General features: G+C 49.9%; 1 protein-coding gene across 4 annotated transcripts in view; it reads right to left on the bottom strand.

The window, feature by feature from the left end:
- Positions 1–20,989, bottom strand: part of SLC2A9 (solute carrier family 2 member 9) — a 286,157-nt gene that overhangs the window by 12,389 nt on the left and 252,779 nt on the right. Inside the window, exon 12 of one of the 4 annotated variants that reach the window (XR_006775167.2) lies at positions 20,231–20,983. The exons of 2 other annotated variants lie outside the window; for them this stretch is intronic. Coding sequence is in view for 1 of the 2 variants with exons in the window: in XM_087864275.1 (XP_087720401.1) it covers positions 20,870–20,983 (114 nt within the window). In the remaining variant the exon portion in view is untranslated. Of the gene's footprint in view, positions 1–20,230; positions 20,984–20,989 lie in introns of those variants that run through there. One more of the 4 variants, XM_087864275.1, reaches the window with a different exon arrangement.

Genomic DNA, 20,989 nt, shown 5'->3' with positions numbered 1-20,989 from the left:
TTGCTTCGCCAGATTCGTTTTTAGGATGGTTCCTGGAGAAACCATGAGCACATCCTTAAAATTAGGGAAGATTTTGGCTTGGTCTGGAAGCACATCTTTATTTTCTTTGCAGACAGGTTGGCCTTACAGGTACACACAGGAGCAAGGACCGTGAAGAGCTTCCAGTTCCTTGGGTTTTTTGTTTTGTTTTATTTTCTCTTTTTTCTTTTTTCTTTTCTTTTCTTTTCTTTTTTCTTTTCTTTTCTTTTCTTTTCTTTTCTTTTCTTTTCTTTTCTTTTCTCTCTTCTTCTTCTTCTTCTTCTTCTTCTTCTTCTTCTTCTTCTTCTTCTTCTTCTTCTTCTTTCTTCTTCTTCTTCTTCCTCCTCCTCCTCCTTCTTTTCCTTCTCCTTCTTTTTGTTTAGATACACACATCTCAAGGCTGTGCTGAAAGCCAGCTTTAATGCCACGGCATCCAATAGGGATGTCTATGCCCTGGAATTCTAATATATTTTTTTCTCATTTGGAATCTCCTTTTTAAAAAATAACATACAATAATTCACCCAGGTCCTAGGCAGATCAGTTCATTGAAAAGAGCATACAGCTTAATAGCTGAATCTTTTCCAGTCTCAGATCTGTAGTGTTTTAGACTTACATGGCTTTTGATCCACATTTCTGAAAGGCTCTGAAATGTGTGAGCGGATATGCTTTAAAAAAAAATCTCATTTTTAAATAGACATTCTGATCTATAGGCAATAGGAAATGAGAGAACGCATTTTAACGAAAATGTAGGAGCCAGAGATAATATTTGAATGAACCTGAAATGGGAAAATCTATTGGTTGAGGTGCTCAACAAACAAAGAGCCCAAGAAGTTTCAGTCTTTTTGTCCCTCTCTGCAGCCTGCACGGGGAAGAGGAGCGTTTTATTCCAGAACCATTCCAGCTGAGAGCATGTTATTACCACTAGATCTAAATGTGAGCATTGTTAATGGAAGCAAATGAAATCTGAATATGTAATTTCTTACAAGTCCTTGCTCCGAAGCAGGCTTATCAAGGACAGTCCAATCAATTTCAGTCCCTTTAGGGATAATTTTATTGTCAGTCTACTGAGCAACCATGTCCTGTTCACGGCAAAATGTGCAGTGCTTGACACATAATGCTTAATAAATATTTGTTGAATGAATATTTCTGGAACAGTGAGGTTGAAACCAAGTCCTATTTGGTACCTTAATTTTCATACATGATTTAGTCAAACTGATATTGGAATCTGAGGTCTGGGTTCAGGTTTTGCCTCTCGTGACCTGATCACCTCTGTGGACCATTAGGGAAACATTGGGGGCCATCAGCAGTGCCCTGCTCTAGGATTCGGAGGATGGCTGTGTGACCCTGAACGAGTCCAATAACCTTTCTGGGCTGTACTTTCTGTCTGCATCTGTGCGTTGAAACACACTAGAGCAGTGTTCTCCAAATTGCTCCTCACCGTGCGGATGTTATGGGTGGGGTCTGGGCTGACGTAAGCTCAGCAAACCCAGCTAAAATAACAGTTTTCTCCACAGGGCTTCTTAGAGCTTTTCTGTGCAGTATGAATCCCCGAGCAGGAGAGAATTCTGCATTGCTTCCCGATGCCTTTGACCTTGTGAATCCTTGTTTGGTTCAATTCCTTACTCCTTTCTCTCCGGAGACCACAGTTACAGGGAACACGGTTTGAGAAACCCGAATCGACCTGGAAGTCTCTTAAGTGTAGCTGATCTATTCTAAAGGACCCCTTGATATAAGCAAGTTTTGTTTTATTTTGTTTTTTTGGTGGCAAACGTGTTCTCAGCCCCAGTTCAAACAATTTCTGTGTTAGGAAAATGGATTATGTGAGAACTCTGCAAAATGTCTCTAATCATTTCTTGTAATTATTCACACCTGCTCCGTGCTGGGCCCTGTTCTAGGAACCGGTCACCAAATTCTCTGGTGTCCTGACCCTCTGCTTTAGCATTAGGGAGACAGCGAAGGAACACTACTGTCCGCACTGCGGTGTGCACACCGCCCGGACTCTGGGATATCGGCTCGGGCGGGGATAACTGATGGGACACGGACAGTGCAGGGAGCAGAAGCGGGGAGCTGCGGTCTGATGTTTGGGGGGTGCCTCTCAGAAGAGGTGCGATGCAGAGAGACCTGGACGAAGGAGGAGGGTCAGGCGATGTGAAGGTGTAGGGGGAGGAGTGCTCCAGGCAGAGGGAATGGCAGTGCGGATGCCTGGAAATGGGACTATGCGTGGCATGGCCGGAGAAGAGAAAGGTGGTCTGTGCGGCTGGAGGCCTCCGAGAGGCTCACGCCTGGAACGGAATAGCAGCAACGGCAGGCACTAGGGCCGCAGGCAGCGCGGGGCACTGAATGAATTAGCATGTAGTTAAATCATTCAATGCTCCCAACCCTGCCAGGCAGCTGCCTTTTTTACCCCCAGTTTACAGACGAGGAAATGAAGGCATTAGGAAGCTAAACAACGAGCCCAGGGTCACATAGCCCATGAGTGGCTGAGCTGGACTTGAACTTGGGCTGTCTGGCCGTGGAGTCTTTAATCCTCACTACCCTGCGGTGGTGAGAAGGGCTGCCAGGGCATCCCCAGTCAGCAGGTGCTCTAATGCCGGGAGCAGAACGTCACCTGTCCATTACCTGATACTTTCCTATGACACTTCCATATGTAAGCCAATCTCCACTGGGGACCTGCTCTGAACACTCCTTGGTGTTTGGAGGGGAGGCAGCAGAGGGCAGTGGAAAAAAGAGCCATGTCCTGAGCCCTTGTGTGGAGGGCCAAGTGCTTTCCTGATTCTACTTGATCCTCACATTAACCTCACCTGCTGTTGTCCATTTTACAGATGAGGACACTGAGGCACAGAGGGGTTAAGTGGCTTAGCCAAGGTCATAGGACAGTAAGTGGTGGAACAAGGGTTTACTCCTGGTCCAGTGGTTCTCTGTGGGGGCGGTTTTGTTCCCCAGGGGACATTTGGCCAAGTCTGGAGACATTTTTCATTGTCACAACCGGGTGTGGCGTGCTCCTGCCAGTAGTGGGTCAAGACCAGGGCTAAACAACTTCCAGAGCACAGGACAGCCTGGAGAGGCCCTGAGCCGGGCTGGTGGGCTCCGGGTCCTGTCCACAGAGCCACACTGCAGGGGCTGCGAAGCTCCACGGCCTTGAGTTCCAATTTTAGCCCCAGCATTTATTAGTTGTCTGAATTTGGGCACATTTTCTAGTTTCAGGGTTTTTTTTTTTAAGACTTTTTATTATTTGAAAGAGAGAAAGAGTGAGCAGGGGGAAGGACAGAGGGAGAGGGAGAGAGAGAATCCCAAGCTGACCCTGCACTGAGCACTCAGAGCCGGATGTGGGGCTCCATCCCAGAACCCCAAGGTCATGACCTGAGGCAAAACCAAGAGTCAGACGCTTAACTGACTGGGCACCCAGATGCCCCTAGTTTCAGTTTCTTTATCCGAGAAATGGGTACATTAACCCCAAAGGTTTGGATGAGGATTACATGAGTGTGCATAACACTGAGGTTATTTTTGTGTCGTTCTTTTTCTTTTTCTTTCTCCTCGTCAAAAGAACTCCATGGCTTGATGCATTTTAAATCGACTTCGAGGTTCCCAGCTTGGGTAGAAGCACATCGTCCTAGAAGCTGAGGCCACGAGAGCTGAGGTTCGTTGTCTTGCCCTCACTGTTTTCTTGACCTAGAATCGTGCCCGGTATGGAGGAAGTGCTCACTAAATGTGTGTCTCCACTTCGGGGACACACACACACACACGCACGCACACACACACCCCAGTCTTAGGTGCTACCACTGAGTGAGGAACTAGGTGTTTACGCAGCAAGTCCCAGGGTCGTATCTCCCATTGCAAGGTGGTGGTCCTCACATTCTGGGCCGATCAAAGGCCTGCGAGGCTGAAAGCCCCACGGGGAGTGTTATCATTGTATGACACACCTGGACACTCTTTCATCACTAGCAAAGTGCCTCCGTATTTCCCCCAGAGCCCCAGAAATACCTGGTGAGCTCCTTCCAGCCTGCCCATGAAAGAGATGAGATTAGCTGACCCAGGACAGGGGGGAGGTGTCCAGAGACTCATCCAAGGTCACCCAGCCAGAGACACCTACGTAAGTCTGAAGGTGGCCACACTCCTGTGCCCTCTGCACCACGTGGTACGGAAGGGACGTGTGACAACAGGGAACAGCAGTCACGTCCTTAAAATTCGTGCCTCACTGTCCTCACCCTCTCCTGGCTCTGTGTGAGGATAGGAATGACGTGTCCCCATCCCTTGGTGGCATGTCCTTAAATTTGGGGTTGTCTTGTGCTTCCTCCTGTGCAGACTCAGACATGCACTTGGGGCAGGAATCCCACAGAAGCAATGCCGTGTTCCTCTCGGAGCAGCGTCCTGGGGGCAGAGGCCGCCAATTCCCATCACCGGCAACGTCCGCTCTGATCACGGGGTGGTGACGGTGGCCACTGTAAAGTTACCTGATACTCGATACAAAGATACTTGATAAATACCCTTTGGAAAGATACTCTGAGACTATGAAAACACCCCATTATTCCTCAAACTTTTACCCATTGGTTTTGGCAACTATTAAGGATCCTTCTCTGAATCAATTATTGTTGTGATTGCCAGATGGGGTATTTAAAAAAAATTCCATCATCATTTTACAGTTGGTTTTTTACTGCAAGGAAGGGCATTTATTAATTTTTAAAATTTATACCTGTGGGGACTCCTGGATTCCTAGATTTTAGAATAGGTTATAATCCTTTCCTCTCTATATTTATTGCGATGTTCAAATGGTCTCAGATTTGACCAGGGGGAGCCCTTTCGAGTTGGCTTCTGTGTCCTTTTGAGATGCTCTCATTCTTTGGGCAGTTTGCTGTTTTTTGGCCCAACACAGTCCAGACTCATCTTGTATATTTCCTGCCTGAGCTCTGGAATCAACCATCTTTAAGGAGTTTTGGTTCCTTTTAGCAGGGAATGGAATTTAGAAATCAAGATCCGGGCAATAGGGTCTTACAGCTACTCAGACAATTGGTTTCGAGGCGCGCTCAAAGAACAGAGCTGGGAAACAGATATCTGTATATGTATGCACACATATACTTGTACGTGTATACGCACATACCCGTAAGCATCTCTCTATTTCTATTCCCAGCTATGTACATACATTAAGTCCCATGGGTTTCTTCTGATTCCTTGTGGACATATTTTAAAATCATCACCCCCATTCAAATTCTGACTCACTAACTTCTTCGTTCATGAGATCTGGAAATCAGAGAGATTAAGTTACATGCCAAGGTTTTTTTTGTTCTGTTTTTTGTTTTCCATATTACAAAGGATTCGCCTTGTAGTTTATTGGCAGGGTTATGTGATAAGATGTCGGCAGAATGGAAGGCTACACAGTGAGAACTGGAAAACTCTCAGCTCTGTGATTGTATCTGGAAAGCACAGGGCAGGCCTCCCTGTGTCCGTGCAGTGGTCCTGGGCTCCATTTTTGGGTTTCCATTCTAGAAACCGAGAGCTCAGGAGCCAAGATCCAGGGGAAGGATGAAATGGATCAATCGCAGATCAGACTCGGCCACACCTGGGACAGGAAGACACAGGGCAAGATGCCAAGCTTGGTAAGGAGAGAAATGGTCGAGATGGGGGGAGAGCTAGGGCGAGAATGTTCCTGAGCTCGTATGGAGCCCTTGGGGCTCCAGGCCGCTTTGGGGGAGGACGCCATGGCAGCATGAGCGCGCCCACTCACAAGCGGGGTGGAGTCAGCGGACTTCACTTGGACGCTGTTCAGGAGAGGCCATTTTGACATTCCCAGTTTGGGGCTTGGGGCCTCACATGTCCCCTTTGTAGGACATTAACACAACGCTGGGCCCAGGGAAACATGGAGAACATTGTTTTCCGAACAGAAATGGGCACTATCCTTTCTCTTCTTTAGCAATGTTTTAGGTTCCTTAAGCAAATCTGAAAGCTGGCTGGAGACATCGGAACTCGTTTTGTCCACCTCCTGCGTTGTGCACATGTGGAAACTAGGCCCAGAGATGTTGAGGGACTTGTCCAAGACGCCCAGCAAGGTTGTAGGAACTAGAACCTAGAGCCCAAGAGTCCAGGCCCCCGGATCAGTGCTCCTCCTGCAGCCATATACACCTTTCACTGGGGGGCAGAGAGCGCTCCCTGTCCTTGGATATCTTTTTCCAAAGGCAATCAAGATTCAAAAAAGTTCATGGCCGGTGGTCCTTTCCGTGTAAAATCATGTTGGTGAGATTTATTCTTTTCCTACCATATCCCCCGTTAAGATGAACACTGCTGAGCTGCTTGTGGACTAAATACAGATGCTCAGGGAATTTTAGGACCCTGATCCATTCCTATTGAAGGAAGTGTAGAGAATCGTAACTTAGCACTGATGAACCGTAGCTCTCAGAGGGGCGAAAGGGCAACGGGAAGCGCTGTTCTTTGTTTGTCTTGTTACATGAGAGAGAGAGTGAAGCGGCAGGAAGCAGTTGTCAAGGAAGGAGAGAGGACTTTATAAATGAAGTGAAAACAAGCTCAGGGGCACTGCGTCTCTCAGCGACCCTCTGTCCCCTGCCCGGGTCCCTCCCCCTTTGGCAAAATAATCCGGACATTTCAGGCAACGAAGAATGAGATCGGGAAGCAGGAGATCTGGGTTCAGATCCCAGTCGTGGGATTTTAAGCACCTGATCCGACATCTCTGAGTTGGGTTCCTCATCTCGAATAACGAAAACCATCACGTTCCCGTCACAGGGTCGTGATGGACGTAAAAAAGCCTCATTTACTAGAATTTGCTCCAGACCAGATGCCGTGTGAGGATTTGTGCAGAGTGGCCTCACTCATCCTTCGTAGCAGCCTTATGAGTGGGTCAGCTCCTCGCCATGGCACAGCTCCCGATGCTGAAATTCAGAGAGGTCACGCTCCTTGCTCCAGGTCACACAGCTAAGAAGCAACGAGGGCCCCGCCATTCAGACCCAGGCCTGTGTGGCTCGACACTACCCCACATGGTAAGAATGTGCGGACGATAAATTGCCAACCAAACCAAACAGACCCCAGGAGCTCCAAATACGTACAGGTTGCCCGCTCTGTGCCCAGAAATAAAGGTGGCCTAGCACCATGGTCTCTGCTCCATGACCTGATATCATTGTCTGTGGAGGTGCACAGGGCCATCCAGGTGGGAGTGGGGGTGAGGACCAGAGGCCTGGGTCTGGGACCTCCGCCCCCAAGACGGTCGCCAGTGTTGACTGACCGCTGAATGTGCCGGGCACTGCGCCAAAGGGCTTCTGGGGATGAACGCCGCTGAGTCCGCACCCGGCTGAGGCCGTGGGGCAGGTGTTTCCAGGGTCCCTGTTGCACAGCGCCATCCAAGAACTTGCTTCACCACCACCCACAGCCCAGGCTGGAACCTCAAGGAGAATGGCTCTCCTGGGTCCTGGGGTTCTCCTGTTCGGGGATTCAGAGACCTGCCTGGCTCCTCCAGGGTCAACGCCCCTTTCTGTCCAGTCACTTTCAGTGTGTATGAGCTCCTCTGGGACTTTGTTTTGCTTCGCTTGATCTTGGAGACGCCGCATGGGTCTGCAATGTTCTCCGTGAGAGCTGGAAGGCATGTCGTGATGGGTGGGTTGAGGGACCCTCAGGAAAATGCCTTTGCAAACAAACAGGAGGCACTAACCCTTGATTCCCGACCTGCCAGAGTCCAGGGAAGGCTTCTCCATCCAGAATGTGGTGAGGGACGCATTGAGCTGGTCGGAGTGCAGGCCCCCAGTTCCTAGTCATGTCTCCCCGTGCAAGGACAGGGCACATTCATGCTCCGTGTCCATGGAGGACCTCGGGGCACCGAAGAGCACCCTGAGCAGAGGGTCAGAGAACAGTGGTTTGTTGCCTGCTTGCTACATGCTAAACATTTTATCAACATTGACTAATTTACTGTCCACAGAAGAGCCAGGAGGTGGCTACAGATACCACCACCACTTTACAAATGACAAAACTGAGGAAGAGAGAGGTCCAGTGACTTATCCAAGGTCACACATTGAGTGTGGTTGATCTGAGATTCAGATCTGGCCAGTAAGGCTCCGGGGCCCATTCTCCCAGAGCCCACTCTCCCCACTAAATACTCTGCCTCTCGTGGCCACATGGCTCATGCTCCCTCAGGCCTGAGTGCTGAGGGCCAGGGAAGGGCCCCCAAAGATCCTCTCCAGCGACATCAATCAATCCCTATCTTTTCTTGAGCACTATATCAACAACTGTTTGAGGCTATTAAGAGCAGTTTCCTGACCTTGACCTTGTCACCTGGAGTTGTTCCCAGACCATTCCCACCCGCCACAGCCATGCCTTCCTCCAGCAAGCTTGGCCTGGGGTCCTGGTTCACCTGGACGCAGGACGTGAAGAGGAATGACACGAACGGGGTTGACCAGGTACCTCAGTGAAATACATGTCACATTGGAGGTAAGAGCTCCAAACTGGATCTTCAGTCCCCAACAACATCTGCCCCACCTGCTGTCATAGTTCAGGAACTTTTGAAAGAAGATCAAGGATTTTATTGCACACAGAAGAGGCAGACCTCCGTGGGAAAGATGGCGCACGGACATAAACTCACATGGTGTGCAAGAGATCGCTTCCACCCCTGGTCATCCCTCTGTAACTTGCTGACCAAGTTCCTGGGTGCTGGGGTTGTGAGCTGGGCCCCAGGATTGCCCAGGTGGGCAGGATACCCGCTGCCCACGGGGAGGAGGTGCGGGTGAAGACGAATAACTGACACAGGATGAGAGTGAGAAACAGCACAGAGGGTTTCAAAGAGGGTGAGTGTCCGTCTAGATGGGGCATCAGGAAATATCTTGCAGCTAAGGTAGCAGGTAAACCAGCCCCTGAAAGTCTTGTAACAGAACAGGTGCGGAAAAGCAACACAAGAGGAAGGAAGAGAATTTGCAAAAGAGCGAAGGGGAACAGACATTTTGTCCCTACCGTTGGGCACTGATGAAAATCCTGTGGCTCTGGAAACAAACGTTTTAACCACAAGTCTCTCAACATCAGCACATTTTCCCTAGCATAATTTTCTAGAGGAAAATGCACTGAGCAAATTAAATGCATTGATCATTTTTCTCTTTGGTGCAAGGAAGCCATTTACAACATGACTTTCCATGTTCTTGTTCTAATCTTACTAAATTTGTTTTTATGGAATCTATTATTTCCTTGAAAAAGTCCCAATGAAGATATGATTTATTGATCAGTTTCTTTCTCCATATCAAATTTCATCGATATCTTCTGCTACTGTGTTTTCTATTTGGGGGGAAGGGTGTGATTTTTTGCAATTTACCTCATTGTGTGATCATCAGTTTTGTTATATATTGATGATTTCTATCAGCAATATTCATTATGAATTAGATTAAAAACTGGTAATTTGGATTTATCATTTAGCCGATGGATAAGAAATTTGTGAGCAGATCTCAGACAACCCAGGACTGGTGTATTTTCGTGGAGTGGTCAATTCCACTGCTAATTCAGTTTTTTTAAAATACTCCGCATCAGATTGAAGGCTGTGTGCTGACTGGGTGTCATGCCTGTCTCTAGCTTGTTGGCTACAGATCTCGGGATACTTCAGTCTCCACAGTTGCATGAACCAATTCCTTCTAAGATTTTGCTTGTACACACACACACACACACACACACACACACACACACACACACTACCAGTCAGAGACCATATGAGTCAGGCTTCTCCAGAGAAACAGAACCTTCTGGAAGTTCAGGGGTAAGGTGGGTGGCCGGCAATTCAGCTGGCACTGGAGTTTCCCATTATGGGATCTGAGAATCTAGGCATAGAGTCTCTTCTTGAGGGTCCAGTGGGGTTCTTTAGGAACCCTGTCCTCAGGAGGCAAGACCCTGGCCCTGGGTTGGGAAAGGGGGCTCAGGGGGTGGGGTGTCTAAGTAGCACGGTGCAGGAAGGGCAGCAGAAACATTTTTGATTCCTTGGAATTTTGCCTGCTTTGCCTGTCACAGTGCCGGGCACTTTCTGCCAGGCGCTGACCCTGTCGTACTGTTTATAGTCATGTATATCCCGGGCGTCACTGCTCACAGAAAGCCTGTGGTCTCCAGTCTCACCTCCACGGTCCCCAGAGTGCCAGCCCAGGGACAGGTGCTGAGCGGGGGGTTGAACAGAAGTGTGTGGAATGGGTGTATGGATGGCTGGGTCAATAGAGGCTGCTGAGAGCTCAGGAAGGGGAGCGGATGAGGCTTTTGCTGGTCCCTAGCCCTACTCTGTCCTCGGGAGGGATTGCAGCCAGGATGGGTCTGGTGAACCCACACCCCAGAGTATCTCGGGGATGCAGGTGCAGGGGGTGTCACTGGCGCTCCCTTGGGTGCATCAGTGGACAGTGACCGTGCAAGACTACTGTCTTGTGTCTTCTGAGAAGTAGCCCTGATGTGTTAGTTGTATTTGCTGGGTTCTATCAGCTGGCTTTAGCCATTCACACAAACACTCCACTTATGCAGGAGCCCCTGGCCCTGCTGAACCAGCAGGGACAGCTTCCCCATCCGTCTAGAGATTTCGTGCGGTCACGGTCACGCATCCCATCACCCAGCACAATCAGAGCCTGCCGATAAGCCTCGTTTTCCTCGTGGGTTATTTATAACCAAATCATAGTGGGAATCATTATGTGAAGAGGGCTCTTTCCTCCCCCGGGGCTGTCAGTCTCTCATTTCGTGGAAGGTTCTGGCTGCAGTGATCAGACTTAATGAATGGGCTTGTGAATTGGGAAGTACTAACAGCAGAGGAGAGCTGTCACTCTTAGCTTGAAGAGAAGAAGAACCCCCGAGATAAAGGGGGCCTTCTGGATTCTCTGGGCTCACCATCCAGTATTACAGATGGAGAAACTCGAGGATCACAGGCGGGAAGCTAGTTGTTGAAGTTGGAGAGTTACTGAAAGGGCCGCAGCCTGGAGACCTGAGTCTTTGTTCTAATTCACACGTAATCACTTACGATATCGGTGATTCTGAGCCAGGTCCCTGGTAGCTCTGGGCCCACGCTTGTCCTTCTGGAAGGTGGGGAGGAGGACATAGATTCTGTGATGGCTGGAGACACTGTGTGTAAGCCTCTGGCTCTAGCAGATGTTACAGTGATGTCATCACAAAAGATTCAGGGCCAGCATCTGTCTTCCCATCACCCCACCTGGCTTTACCCAGAGTGACGACACAAGCCACAAAACCCAAGTACGGTCCCCTCATGCACCAGGAGGTTTCAGCAGGGAAACACCTGTCACAGAGGATTCTGCGTATTGTATTAGTGGACCAGGAGTGCAGAGCTGTTCTACAAATGTGGAGTACGTGCGTGGGCTCTGGAGCCAGATGGTGGGGCAGCCACAGGCTGCCACCAGAGGAGGGCGAGATGCCGACATGTGTCATGCAGCAGAGAAACGGTTGGTCACTCCGCTGTCTGATTCACGGGGAAGGCGGAGGACGTCCTGATGGGGCCGTAGGTGGAGAGGGTGAGAAACAGAATGCCTGCCCCATGTCCTCGCTGCCTCTGTAGGAAAGAGCTGAGCCCAGAACAGGCTCATCGGCAAGCAGGTTTGAGCAGGAACGGAGAGCGCTGGCAATTCTGGGGCTTCGAGGGTTGGAAGGCAAAGCTGCTTCTCGTCTCCAAAGGGCAGAAGGCCCTAGACTCAAATGCCCATTAGAAGTCACGGCTGGGACCACACCGAGGGCGCAGCTGTCACGTTCTTTGTTAAATCGTTGAGTCAGTTAAGTTAGTAGGTATTACATCCTATGTGGGCAAGATGGGGAGAAAGGAAGAAAGGTGGGCTCTGCCTGAGAAGCTGGGGAGCCTAAGTGCTCACAGTTAAGTCGAGAGAGAAGGGCGTGTGTCTGAAAGGATCGTGGTGTGGTTATTGCCTCTTTGAAAAAAGCAACAAAACACCCATGAAGTTTTCGAGAGAGTTCCACTTCCACAGGAGCTCCAAGCCCTGTACTTTTTGAGACTAAAATTGACCCTTGAGCCTCCTTGTTCTACACGCAGAAAGCAGGCTAAGGAAGATGTGCCGTCCCGGAAATGGAGTATTCTCCGATGACTTTCTCGGGAGGAAAACAGGAAAAAGAAAAGGATTTTCCAAAATGTAGAGTGAAAGGCCACAGGAAACCAGTGTTCTGGAAGCTGCTGCATGGGAGCAGAACTAGGACACCTGCAGGAAGCACCCTGCTCTCCGGGGTGGGGCCCCCAATGTCTGCCCAGCCTAGTGCGGGCCTGTGACAGCTGGGTGCCTCCCAGTCTTCCCGGGCACGATGACAGTGTCTACTGATGCTGTCTTGTCCCTGCGTCTACTGAGGACTTGATCTTCTGCTGTCCTTGGCCTTCTCAACCTCAAGTTGGCAGCTACTGCCATCACTGGTCTCATTTTCATACTCAGTTATTTGCAATTACATGGGTGATTTTTTATCTTTATTTTTTGGCTTATGAAGCCTCGGACCCAGTAAATGTCAGTCCTTACTCTTATCTTGGAAAGTTACTTCCCCCAGCTTCAGTTTCGTCTGCTGGGACCTCAGTGTGGTGAACAGACAGGACCGTGGTTATGGAAGTCCTTTGACGACACGCACAGTTTTGTGTCTAGGAGGACTGCCCTGGGCTGGGAAAGGGGAGCCCTCAGTCCATGGATTAGTTTCTAGGGCTGCCCTAAAATGCATCTACATTTATATCCTTTGATTCCAGTTGTCATAGTAATTTCAAAATTTAACTAAATTGTACAGAGACCAATGAAACATGAGTGTGGAAAGAAAGTTGCTTCCATGAAGGAAAGTTGACTCCTTTAGAGAGCTCCAAAAGTTTGAGTTGCTAAAACAGTTGCTGTCAAATTAATGTGGGAGAGACAACTGTGGACCATTTTTTAAAACTAGTAAAAATCTAAAAAAGTCTGCATTCAGATTGCTCCGCGAGGGTCCCCAAGTTCCTGTTCTATTTTAAAGCATCAGAGGTGGGTTTGTGAAAGACAAATTGGAGGTCCAATCCACCGAATGACACTACAAGGAATGGTCTTGACTTCCATAAAAAAGGTGAACAAAAGCACGGTTATGTTTCAAGATAAACTAGTTGTAACATGTGGATCGCTTTTCATTTCCACCTTATTGACTTAATCTACCGAACCAGCTGGGCTAGGCTAGGTTATGCTGTGGTAACAACCAATCTCGGAATCCTGGCCGCTTATAATAGCAAAGGTTTATTTCCTGCTCATGCTGCAGGGTCACTCCAGAGCCCCAGCTGCTGGAGCAGCCTCTCTCTGGGACACTGCTGATTTTGTGGCAGAAGGACAAGAGAAAGATGGTAAGCCATGAGCTGCCTCTGGAATCTTCTGCTTAAAAGGGATGCCCATCACTGCCTCCCCCGTTTCCCAAAGTCACATGATCCCTCCTGCACTCACCTGGCGGAGAAAGCATCCTCCCCACCAGGGAGGGGCTGGAGAGCCGAGCACACCCACCAGCCACAGGCACCAGCTGCTTCTAATAAGGGAACTTGCTCTCTGTCTTACAGATGAACTAGTAATAGTAACGGAACAATTACTGTTTGCGTCTTAAGTGCTTGGCACTATTCTGGGTGCTTTGCATTCATTAGCTTATTGCATTCTCACCGAAATCCTAGAAGTAGGTACCATCACCCCCATTTTACAGATGAGGAACACTGGGGCAAAGGAGGTAAAGCGGCCTGATGTAAGGCCCGTGGCGAGGGCATGGTGGAGCCTGCACTTGAACTCACTGTCCACCCCCGGAGGCTGAGTTCTAAATGAGGGAACATATGACGCGCATTCGGCTCAGTGGCTGAGGACACTCACACGCTTTAAATTCTTTCCGCCCTCCTTGTAGGGTCGGGCTGCAGTGGGTTTTCTGGGAGAGAGACTAGTGCAAGACCTCTCCTGGGTAACGCTTGCATGTGTGTGTGTGGGAGGAAGTGGGGTGCACAGAGACCCCCGAAAACGGGGTTTCTTGTCCCTTCTTGATACTTTTCCTAGAAGCTGGGAAAACAGCCCTCTGCTGCCTGGCTCTCAGGCTGGTGAGAGCCACTTAAGAGGATGTGCTTGACTCAGAATAGCATTTTGGGCAATGCTCTAACTGTCTGGAGAAACATCTGAGGGGCTTTTAAGATTCTTAAAGACTGGAAGGGACCAAAGGCATCGATTTCTTCCGGAGCTCCCTTCCCAGACCCTTTTCTAGCTGACTGACATCCGCCTGTCCGGTTTGTTCAGATGTTTACTCGCAGCTTCGGCTTCAGTGCTGGGATCTGCGTACAGAAAAATCGACCTTGTTGCTCAAAATAACCCAAAACCTAAGTGTCATCCTGCTTTCGGTGTGCGGATGGAGGGGAGAAATATCATGACTCTGGAAAAGAAGGGGCGGCTGGTTCACGAGGGACCACATTCAGGCGAGGTCCTCGCCCCCCACGTTCTTGGCCTTTGCACCCTCTGGCCTCGCTCACCTGCCCTCTCTTCCTCCTCCTCCGGCTGCAGCCAGTGAAGTGCTGAGTGTCCCCGGAACACACCCCAATGTTTCGTGTTCTCGTGCCTCTGTTCACTCTGTCTTCTAGAATGTCCTTCTCCCTTACTTATCTTATGCATGGTTTCAAGGTTTGGCCGAGGTGTCTTCTCCTCCAGGAAGCCATCCCTGATCTCCATCACCTTCCCTGCGACTACTGGGCCAGCTGCCTCCCATTTGAGCCTCCATAGCCTGCTTTGACATTTGTCGCAGACCCTGCTTGTCTATTTATCAGCTGGACTGAGCTCTTCTGTAGGCAGCACATGCCCCTTGCTCCCTCGCACTCCCAGTGCAAAGCATCTGTGCGTGATGGATCCCGTCAACTGAACGACTCCTTGAAGACTCCACAAGCTCAAATAAGCAGACGTGACGTGCCGGGATCTCACTGCCCTTGTTAGATAGACTGCAGGGCCGGGGCTGTCCCGAGTCAGCCTGAGGCTTGCTGGAGGATGTGCCTAGAATCTACGATCGCCCAAATCCTTGGCCAGCTGTCAGTGGCCAGGATGGTTTTACCCAGAAAGGCTGCGAATGCTTCTTGTTACTCTCTGGGCTCTAGACTGAAATCCTATGATAGCCTCTTTGCCCCATGAGCGAGGCGGGACCCTAGGAACCTCTGTGAGCCCCACTCTGCCCTCGGCCTTATTTCTTCCTTCTTCCCTTGTCAATTCTACCATATGCTGTCACCAGGCAGCTGGGGTGGCTCAAAGCCATGATGGAACCATGGAGAAAGCTCACTGTCTGTGGGAGGGGTGTGGCCCCTGGGCTCTGTCTTTGGCCAGGTGGAAGCTGGGCTGTCGCAGTGTCCTGGCCAGGAGCAGGGACTCGGCTTACTTCTGGCCTTCGTGCCCACTCCTTTTCCAGCAGCTGCGCACAGCCTCCCTCTACCACAGGCCAGACTTGCCTCAACAAACCTACTTCCATTTTGATGAGGTTCCTTGCACCCTGGGGCCAGCTGCAGCCCGTCCTTGGTCGTAGGCGTATTACTTGCCTGTCTTTCAGGGGCTTTGGATCACGTTCAAACTTCACAGCACAGGTTTGGGGCTTTCGGCGATGCTCCGCCAGCAGCAGCCACAGTGGGAGCCAGTCAGCTGTAGGGGCGGCGGGTGGTATTGGGGCTGGTGAGGGGCTGGGCTTGGCCGGCAAGGCCTGAGCAACTCTTGGAGTCAGTCTCAAGTGGGGATCCCAGCAGCCACCCTGGGCGATGGGGCTGAATTATCCTTTGTATCCCTAAGCGCTTACTGAGTATCTCCTTCATTCCAAGCACAATGGATCCTATCTTTTCTCTTTTGTTCTTCACAACAAAGGTTGATGTAGGGATTGCAGTTTTCCATGTGAGGAAACTGAGGCTCAGCGGGGCTGCGGAGCTAGGGAGAGAGGTACCTAATCAGGACTGGGGTCCAGCCAAGGTCAGGCGCCCTGGAGATGAGGACAGCTGGGGGTGTCCTGGGGGAAAAGGGATGGAAAGGCATTCAAGGCAAGAGAAACAAAAGCAAAAGTGAACTACTGGAACTTCATCAAGATAAAAGGCTTTTGCACAGCAAAGGAAACAGTCGACAAAACTAAAAGGCAACTTACGGAACGGTAGAAAGTATTTGTCAATGACATGTCAGATAAAGGGCTAGTATCCAAAATCTATAAAGAACTTACCAAACTCAACACCCAAAAACCAAATAATCCAGTCGAGAAATGGGTAGAAGACATGAACAGACATTTCTCCAACGAAGACACACAAATGGCCATCAGACACATGAAAAAATGCTCAACATCACTTATCACAGGGAACTACAATCAAAACCACAATGAGATACCACCTCACATCTGTCAGAATGGCTAAAATTAACAAGACAGGAAAGAACAGATGTTGGAGAGGATGTGGAGAAAGGGGAGCCCTCTCACACTGCTGGTGGGAATGCAAGCTGGTGCAGCCGCTCTGGAAAACAGTATGGAGCTTCCTCAAGAAGTTAAAAATAGAGCCATCTCCACGACCCAGCAATTGCGCTACTGGGTATCTATCCCAAGGATACAAACATAGTGATCCAAAGGGGCACCTGCACCCCAATGTTTATAGCAGCCATGTCCATAGTAGCCAAACTATGGAAAGAGCCGAAATGTCCATCAACAGGTAAATGGGTAAAGAAGATGTGGTTCCTATAGACAATGGAATATTACTCAGCCATCAAAAAGAACGACATCTTGCCATTGCAACGACGCAGATGGAACTAGAGGGTATTATGCTGAGCAAAATAAGTCAGTCAGAGAAAGAAAAATACCTTATGATTTCACTCATATGTGGAATTTAAGAAACAAGACCAAGGAACACAGGGGAAGGGAAGTAAAAATAAAATAAGATAAAATCAGAGAGGGAGGCAAACCATAAGAGACTCTTAACTGTAGGAAACAAACTGAGGTTTGCTGGAGGGGAGGGGGTGGGGGATGGGGTAACTGGGGGATGGGCATTAAGGAGGACACGTGACGTGGTGAGCACTGGGTGTTATAGGCAACTGATGAATCACTAAATTCTACCCCTGAAACTATGTGACTTAAATTGAATTTAAATAAAAATTAAAAAAAAAAGGCAGAGGGAACAAGGCACGGGCAGGGGTGAGAGGGACGGGAGCAGAGGAGTCCCGGCGGTGAGTGGGCCCAGCCCGTGGTGCTGAGGAGCTGCAGGGGGAGTCATGGGTGTCGGAAGCAGGGACAGGATGGGATGCATCATGCCTTAGAAGGATGGCTCTGCCGCCGTGGGGATGGCGGTGTGAAAGAGAGCAGTCATGGCGCTGTCGCAGTGGTGCCCGTGGGCAATGGGGACACCTGGTCAGGCAGAATAGCGGGAAGGGGCACAGGAAGGAGAAGCACCCTTTCAGTGTGGCCATCCAGCTTCGCGTGGTGGGTCAGGGGAGCTTTCTGGAGGACGTGACACCTGAACCCAGCTTGGGAAATGCCTGCAGTTGGTGAGGAGGGAGGGGCACTGGGAGAATAAAGAAGGTAAGGACACCGAGGGGTGACATGTTACAGTAATTGTGACATTTGGGAGAAAGTCTAGGAGCAGGCTAATGAACAGGCAATTCCTTCTCTCTGGCCTGTTTCCAATACACAAATCTGACCAGGTCCTTCTTGTGCTTCAAAAGGCATTCAGAGCCTCCCCAGAGCCTCTGGCAGACTTTCCAGAGTGTTCTGTGGGACACTTGTAGGAATCCACTTTCTCCTGGCCAAATGTATTTGGGGAAGGCTGGGTTAGTCACAGGTAAGCAGGCTCTCATTGCAGGGCTTCTCAGAGCTGTTACTGTGCTCATGCACTTGGTGACCCTCCAAGAAAGTCGAAAAGGAGGAGGACTGCCCAAACTCTATGACCAAGGAGCCCCTCTTTCCCAGGCACCCGGGGTCTAGGATTTCACGAAGCACATTTGGTAACTGGTCGCCTTCAACACAAAGTCCTTATCCCACAAAATGGAATGCAAGGTCCTGTCTGCTGTTGGAGTCTGGAGCTTACTACACCTTCCTGTCCTGAATCACCCCGCGTTCCACCACACCGGCCACATGCAGGCTCTCCCGCGCCACCTTGTCACCCATCGTTGGGCTGTGGGTAGTGGGCTGTTTCCTTTATCTGTGGTTCCCTCTAGTGAGAGCCCACCTCCTCCAGGAAGCCTCCTCTGATTCTGTCAGTTCAGGTGCCCTCCCTTAATTCCATATGCCCCTGCTTCCCTCCATGCCAGCACTCCCCCCTTGGCACTGAAACTGCGCCAGCTGCCTCTCTCGCCAGCATTAGCTCTCTTCAGGTGGAGGACGTGTTGATCCACCTCTTACCCCAGGGCTGGCCGCACGCTGAGTGCTTCTCATCACAGTGCTTTGAGTTAATGGAAAGGTGGAGAGAGGCAGAGATAGTGCTTGCTGGCAGATTTCTGCTAGAACAGTATTTCTTGCTTAGCTGTTACCAAACCACAAGCAATTCTTTATATTCTAGAGTCTTCTCCGGGTTCTAAGGCACTTTCTCGTACATTTCACTTCCCGAGGTTGTAAGTGTGGTTGCACATCTAAAGAGAGACTTCGGGATTCTTCCACCAGGGTCCCACGCCCACAAATAAAGATCGCCCCCACACAGGACGAAGCCTCATTAATCCAGTCTTTGAGAAAGCCTTGTTCTGTCCCCTCTTGCAACACACTTCTGAGGTAAGTGGCAGTGTGAGTCCCGGAGGAGCAGTGTCTGTTGGCTTAGGAATCTCTCCCCTTGGTCTGCTTTGGTCAGGGTCAGGGCTGCCCTGCACAACCCCAGGGGGAGCCATTCACACAAAAGGAGGGGCAGCATGATGACCCTGGTTTGGACCAGCCTGGCAGGCATCAGTTCCTTCTTGTCTCAGGTGATGTAGGAAAGATGTTAGGGCTCGAAGCTGATGGTCAAGAAAGAATTCTTGAGACATCCTTGATGCAAAAAGGTGGTTTCATTTTGGGCAGGAAGAGCGGCACTGGGGTTGTGAGCAGTGGCCCATTATGTACTTTCAAGTTGGGAGGGGGTTAGGGAGAGCGTAAGTCTCTAAGGAATGTAGAAGCAAGGTTTCCAGGACCTTGAAGGGCCTGGCTGCTATCAGGAAAAGGTCGTTTGTTTATTTATTTATTTATTTATTATTTATTTTTAAGATTTTATTTATTTATTTGACAGAAAGAAAGACAGCCAGCGAGAGAGGGAACACAAGCAAGGGGAGCAGGAGAGGAAGAAGCAGGCTCCCAGCAGAGGAGCCTGATGTGGGGCTCGATCCCAGAACTCCGGGATCACGCCCTGAGCCGAAGGCAGATGCTTAACGACTGAGCCACCCAGGCGCCCCAGAAAAGGTCGTTTATTATTGTCAAATAAAACTGTAGTTCCGAGGCCTGCAGATGCTTGGGAGATGATTACCAACATGTATCTTGGGGAGTAGAGATGAAGGAAGTTTCCAAAGGAAGTTTTGTATGTTGAAGTGGACTCACAGGGTCCTGGGGTCGGGCTAAGGTTGCCTTTTGCCCTTAGCAGAGTGTTAACATCGAGACAGCTGAGCCCCTAGAGGAAGGTCACTCTGCCCGTTTCAAGGACTTGTCAGTGGGCTGCAGGTAGTGAGGACATTTAATAATTTTTCTTCTGCCTTTGGTTCCCACATCATCAGACACCGGTGATTCCTTGCAGCCCTGGAGGTAGACAACATCTGGGTTTGGGCCAAGTGGCCTTTCTTGGGAGGCTTTCGATACCATGAGAAGAAAAGAGGGGGGCCTGTGTGCCTCGTGTTGATTCTAATTTTCCTCGTTGAGAAAATCCCTTTATATTTTTGACATGTGCAGCATAGTAAAAGGAGCATTAGGTTAGGATTTAGAGTATTCAGGCTCAAATACCAACTCCATTTTTCATCCACTAGGATATCTTGGATAGCTCCCAGATTTCAGAATACAAATGGTACAAATGGGCAAATAATTTCTGCCTTAAAGTTTCCTGGTGGGGGCAGGGCAAATGGAAGGGAAGTCCTTGGGCATCCTATCCTCCTGTCCCAGTCTTTCCCCTGGCCCCGTGGTGGTCCTGGTTGCTGGTTCTTTAGGCTCAGAGGAAGGGGAGCACCTGGTTACTGAGCGTTGGAGGGAACTGGTTGGCTGGTTGGCTGTGGGAAGCCAGATGCCTTTCCCATGCGAACAGAAACCCTGCCAACTTCTGGGAGGAGGCGACAAAGGGAGGTGGGGCTCGGGTCTCTGGAATATTGCGGGGGGGGGGGGGGGGGCGGGGAGCAGAACTCTTAGGGAGGAGGAGGGGTTGGTGTGGCGGGGGGGAGGGGCAAGTCTGGAGAGAGAAGGGGGAGGCACAGTGAATTCCAAACAGTGCTTCAGCTTGGCCTCCACACTCACCACCACCTGCCCTCTCCCAGGTTCAGGAGACAAACGATACATTTGGGATCACTTGGGATACATTTGGGATACATTTCTCAAGCTCAGTGAGCGCCGCCAGTGCCCTCACTGGTTAAGTGCTGACACTAACACCTGCACTGGCAAGGTCGATATGAGCACGAGAGATCATTCATTTTCGGCACCCAGCACAGCTCCTTAAATTACAGATAGTGCTGCCAGCGTTAATGGTTTTAACGGATCCTGACCTGTACGACGCTAACCTAGCCTACCGAGTCCTTTACCCACTGGATGTGCTGTGCGTGACGGTGCGCTAGAGGTGATTTTGTCCAGCTAAAGATTCTGCAGGTGCGCACCTGATCTCCAAGGGTAGCAGTGGGATGCTATTCTCACATTGTCATTCTACGGCCACCCGATCTAAAGTCACAACCAGACACCGTGTTCTAATCCTTTGTACTGTATTCATTGCCATTCGCTTTTTGTGTGTGTGACCTATTTGTTTGGTTCTTATTTGTCATCCCCTGCACTTGAATGTCAACTCCGTGATAGCTGGAGATTTCCTTCTTCCCCATCCTATCGGCAGCCCCTGGAACACAGCTGGGCTCAGAGTGGGACCATGGCAAGAGTCCTGTGA

The sequence above is a fragment of the Ursus americanus genome, chromosome 8 (assembly GCF_024610735.1).
Source record: "Ursus americanus isolate L20-20 chromosome 8, mUrsAme1.1.p, whole genome shotgun sequence".
NCBI lineage: Eukaryota > Metazoa > Chordata > Mammalia > Carnivora > Ursidae > Ursus > Ursus americanus.
The sequence above is the reverse complement of the archived record's forward strand: the minus strand, read 5'-3'. Positions and strand labels throughout refer to the sequence as shown.